Genomic DNA, 4,934 nt, shown 5'->3' with positions numbered 1-4,934 from the left:
CAGAGATTGCACAGCTTCAGTAACAAAGTTACAATATTCCCCATTTTATTGCATTTTTACAAACAACTTGGAGATTTAAAATTTTTGAATAGAGAAAGCATGTTTCTCAAGTAGTCTCAGTTTAGAAGTTGTTTAGTAAAACACTGTAAAAGAAGAAATGCATTATATTTTAATTTAGAAAAGTGTGTGTTTAGACAAATACACTCAAGTATAAAATTTAGCAGGTTTTGAAGATGGACATTTACCAGGCAGGTGGAGACTTTGCACCAATATATACTATCAAGCTTGCAACAATTTTACAGATAAGCGAAGGATATAATGGGATTTTATTTTTTTTTTTGTTACAGCAAATCAAAACAGTGGAATACATCTCACAACTACAGTTTACCACATTAGCTTGTTTATGATCCAACACATTCAGCATGAAAATTCAAGTCAAATCAAATTTTCATGAGTATTGTCTTTCACATCACACTAAATTGGCAGGTTCTTTTAAAGCATTATAACACAGATGGGCAATCATATCAGTAAAGTCAAATTCAATTCGGATTAAAATCAGCAAAACCAAAGAGAGGCTGATCATTGCCAGATATTTAATACAAGCATCCGAAAACACTAAGTTTACTCTATATTTCAAATTGGGTATCCCTTTCATAACTTGTGGGTTATGTTTTGTGATTTTAATCAGTGAGGAGGGGTAGGCATTTAGATGTTTCGTATATTTAGTTCCTTGTACTTACAATTAATTTGATAACGGTAATTTCACAAGTGATTAACACAATGACCTGAAGCATTATCACTACCAGTTATGATGCAACACGGGTTGTTGTGGTTCTTTTATCTGAGAAGAAGCTTTTGAGGAGAAATACCTGCCCAACACTAACTACAAGAAGAATGATTGCCTCCCCTACTGACCAATAGGCTACTCTTGTGTTTAAATCCTCTGCTCTGCTGCGGCCTTGTGCTTCTCTCAACCGGAAATGAGTCTGATAATCAATGACAGATTTCAGAGCTTCATGAATTGAAACACACGCAGACTCCATCTAAAGAAGCAAATAAATACACATGCTAAATTAAGAACTCTTCTAATGCTTGTTCTGTGAAGTTCTGTGGTTTGATATTTAAAATTAGGATTCATATAGCTTTACAAATGAAAGACTTGCTCAGTCCACGGTCAGATAGAAATACTATAAATCTAACATAATAATCAAATTTTACACACAGGAATGTGACTAAGTACCAAAGTGTGCAAAACTGCAGATGTAATATAAAGTGTTGCACTCTAAGAGCCAGAAACTGAATATTAAAATTCATGCATGTTTGGGTTCAAAAGTAAATATAAACACTGTATTGAAATATGCCAGCAATCCAACATTTGCTAATTCCACATACACCAGTAAAACAAGCAGTAAATCTTTCTTGAGATTTGGATAGCTAATAAGCTTTTTATATCATTAAGATTTGCACAGTAGATATTAAAACACTTTTAGATTTCAGAAGTATGTGATTCTTCATCACATAATACCCAAACTTCAGTTTCCCAAAAGCCTGAAATCTAGATTGCTGACCTCAACATGTTCTTTTGGCAGGAGGTCCATATATTAGTCATGTATGTAAAAAGTGATTAGATCAAGGACAACTGTTATTTTTCAGTGTTCCTGGATGCTCCCTACCATATTCATATAATAAACACTCAAGACCAAATTGCCCAACTAAATGTGTCATCTTTCATAAAAATCACATTTCTTTCTCTAACATGAAAAAATCTTAAACCCCTTTAATAGACGTACTACAGGCTTTCCAAGACCTAGATTTTTTTACACATAAACCTCTTCCATTTTCTGTTTATCTTCTGAAAGTAAGAGTCAGTACCCATGATTGTTTAAAATTAAGTTTGACAACAAATATAGTGTAATAATGTTAGAATTCATGAAGTTACTCTTCCAAGTGAAGTTGGCTGATTTAGTTTAGGCTGAAGTGGTGTAAAACTAAAATTATGAAGAAAGAAAAAAACATTAGGAAAAAAAGTCTGGAGAAAGAATATTGTTTTGCCACTTAAGTGTCTTATAAATTACATATCTAGAAGCCAGCTAAGTATGACTGATTTTGTGCATTTGTTCATTTTGCTAGAAGTCTCTTCCAATTTTAAAAGTGACAGTCACATAAGAGATGATTCATTCAAGTCTTTGCCTCAAAAACCACTAATTTTAATATAAAATGAAATTGTTCTCAAAGTTTCTCCAAAGTTCAGGAATTTTGAAAACCCCCAATCCACTGGTATTTTAGACTTTATACCACTTTCACAGACATAGAACCATGGCATAAAAAAGTTCCCTTAAACTCTAGGGCACTGTATCATTTCCCTAATTTCCGCTTAATCACTTGGTAATTCCTCCTCAGCTCTGCATTCTATAAATTCTAATTTTCAGAAAAGGTTCACTTTTAGTAACAGGGTTTATTTTAAAGAAGATCTGACCCATTCATTTTCAACAAAGATATAGATATCTAATGCAGTTGAATTTAAAAAACATTCCCTCCACCTAACAGTTCCTATCAAACACAATATTTTACCTGAGTAAGTGCAGTTGCTCTGTTCTCACTAGGAAACAGTGGTGGATCTTCTCCAACCTGGAAATCAAAGTACACAGTTTTGTGTGTGAAAGTAGAGAACTCATTGCTGAAGCAGAATTTGTATGTTCCATTTCTGGATGCAGTAAATGTGAAGCTATCATATTGTTTCTTCATCTCTCTGTATAATATAGAACCATCAGGACCTTCCAACCGACAGTCCACATCATAATGACCTCCAGTGATCACCTGAAAAAAAACCCAAGAAATTGTCTTAAACAGAACAGACATCCAGCTAGCATTGCAAATTGTTTGATCTGACAAATGTTTTAAAATTAATTAATTTATAAATCTATTGAGTTTGAAAAAATCATCATCCTATGAAAGACTCACAGAACAATTCAAAATAAGTTTTTTTAAATTGAGGATATGCAATGTCAACTATGTTTTCTAACAGTTTATGAAGGAAACTAGTTACTTCATTTTGAGATACTAGTACTATAGCAAAGGCTAGAGTAGATTAAAATTGATGGGGCAAAGACATTACTGCAATAAATCAGTAATATATTATATCCACAAGCCCATCCATACAATTTATTCAGCAAGTTGAGACTGCCAAAATCAATAAACCAGCTCTTTTATGTACGACCTAAACTGTCTAACTAGCCTATTAGGTCAAGCTGCTTTATGTTGCAGGAATGGCATATATTCAGTAGAACAGATATTACAGCCTGACTCATCACATCAACAGAGCAGTGTTCTGGAGGTTATGCTGCCTTACTCCTGCACAATAGATGACAGTAATTTTTTCCAACACCAGCATGTTCAAATTATATCTACAAGTAACTCAAAACTTCATATGATCATCTTGAGAATAGTCAGTCTTTGATTATTGTTGGTTCATAGCATGTTCTTCTGTAGAATCACACTAGCTATCCTATCTCCACCACAAGAGCAATTGGTAGTTTAGGTATTCATAGCTTACTACTCTGTAATGTGATTCTGATAGCTCTCAGACTAATAGTTAAATTTAATCCTTGCTCCAAACTTCTTGTCTTTAAGATAAAGCATCCTAAACGATGAAGAAACTTCTATCCAATACACATCCTTTTTATATGCATACAAAAGCTTTTTGAAATATGTAAATATCTATTCAAGCACATGCTATAAAGATTTGTTCAGAGGTGCCAAGCAGCAGAAGCAACATTTCAGTAGGCTGTTTGTATAACATAGTTTTAGTTCCCACCAATTTATATTGGTATTAAACTCCTAATACTAACGGCAAAAATTAAATAACAAGACACTCCCCGGGGGCCGAGGGAAGCACGGAGTACCTGAAATTCGAGGGTGCACTTTGTGCCCTGGACAATCTCCTCGTAAAAACATTGTTTGGCATTGTCAGGCAGCTCGAAAGTGATTTCGGAGGCCCATGCCGCGCAAGCTACCAGGAGCAGCGTCAGCCACCCCCACGGTCCAGCAGTTCCGTAGCCCCGTAAAAGCATCATTCAGCGTGCAGTGCGGACTAATAGTAACAGAGTTTGAGCCGGGCAGAAAGAGGGCAGCCCCGCATCGGAGGCCAGCAGGCACAGAGCCCAGAGGAAGATGTTTGCGGCGCCAACCGATGACAACGGAGAAACGTAACTGAGGAACAACGCTGCGCTCTCAGGAGCAACCGCGGCGCCTAGTACCGCCCTTACAGAAGCTCTTCCGGGTGAGCCCTCATAGTTTTATAGATGTGTTGCTCCTCGTAGAAGGGAGTGCTCCCTGCCTCTCCCGGGCGCACTTGCGCGTTTGATGCCTGGCAACGTTTATCAGGGAGCATGACGGTCCGGCATCGCCTTGGGCACTAGGCCCGGTCTGGGCCGTGACACCAGCGAGCCGAGGTGTCCACGTTCACAGGGACGACCGCTCGGCACCAGAGGTACCATAGGCGCACGCGAGAGGTCCGCCCACCCCGGCTTTGTGTTGAGGGGTACTCAGATTATATAGCTAATTTAATTTTTATTTTAATTCCCCTCTGTCATACCTGCACTACACAGTCCAGGTTCCCCAATACATCAAAACTTTTGTATCTATGTCCATTGTATGCAACTATCCCGGGGCTAAACTGTTTTTAAATTCTCATAAGACATGATTTAGAGATGAAATAGTGGCCTTTCTTCTCTAAATGCAAGTATCTTAAGTACTCTCTCTGTATATCTTCGAGTTACTGAATATACAGGGTTGAATTTCAGCGTTGGAGTCCCAACTTTCTTTGTAATTTAACGTTACTTACTTCAGAGAGATTGTCCTGGTTTCAGCTGGGATAGTTAATTTTCTTCTCAGTGTGAAAAACACGTTCACTCTCCTGTGAAAATTTAAACAGT

At 37.1% G+C, this 4,934-nt stretch overlaps 1 protein-coding gene across 1 annotated transcript; it reads right to left on the bottom strand.

The window, feature by feature from the left end:
• Positions 1 to 581: 581 nt before the first annotated feature.
• On the bottom strand, positions 582 to 4,247 carry LOC121363930 (transmembrane emp24 domain-containing protein 7-like). Its single transcript, XM_041486713.1, has 3 exons — positions 3,903 to 4,247; positions 2,572 to 2,817; positions 582 to 1,043 (listed from the first exon to the last, which is right to left on the bottom strand). The coding sequence occupies exons 1-3, from the start codon at positions 4,071 to 4,073 to the stop codon at positions 807 to 809; spliced, it is 654 nt and encodes a 217-aa protein (XP_041342647.1). The 5' UTR covers positions 4,074 to 4,247; the 3' UTR covers positions 582 to 806.
• Positions 4,248 to 4,934: the final 687 nt, after the last annotated feature.

Source organism: Pyrgilauda ruficollis, unplaced genomic scaffold (assembly GCF_017590135.1).
Source record: "Pyrgilauda ruficollis isolate IOZ18807 unplaced genomic scaffold, ASM1759013v1 scaffold774, whole genome shotgun sequence".
Classification (NCBI taxonomy): domain Eukaryota; kingdom Metazoa; phylum Chordata; class Aves; order Passeriformes; family Passeridae; genus Pyrgilauda; species Pyrgilauda ruficollis.
This window is presented reverse-complemented; position numbering and strand designations above follow the sequence as displayed.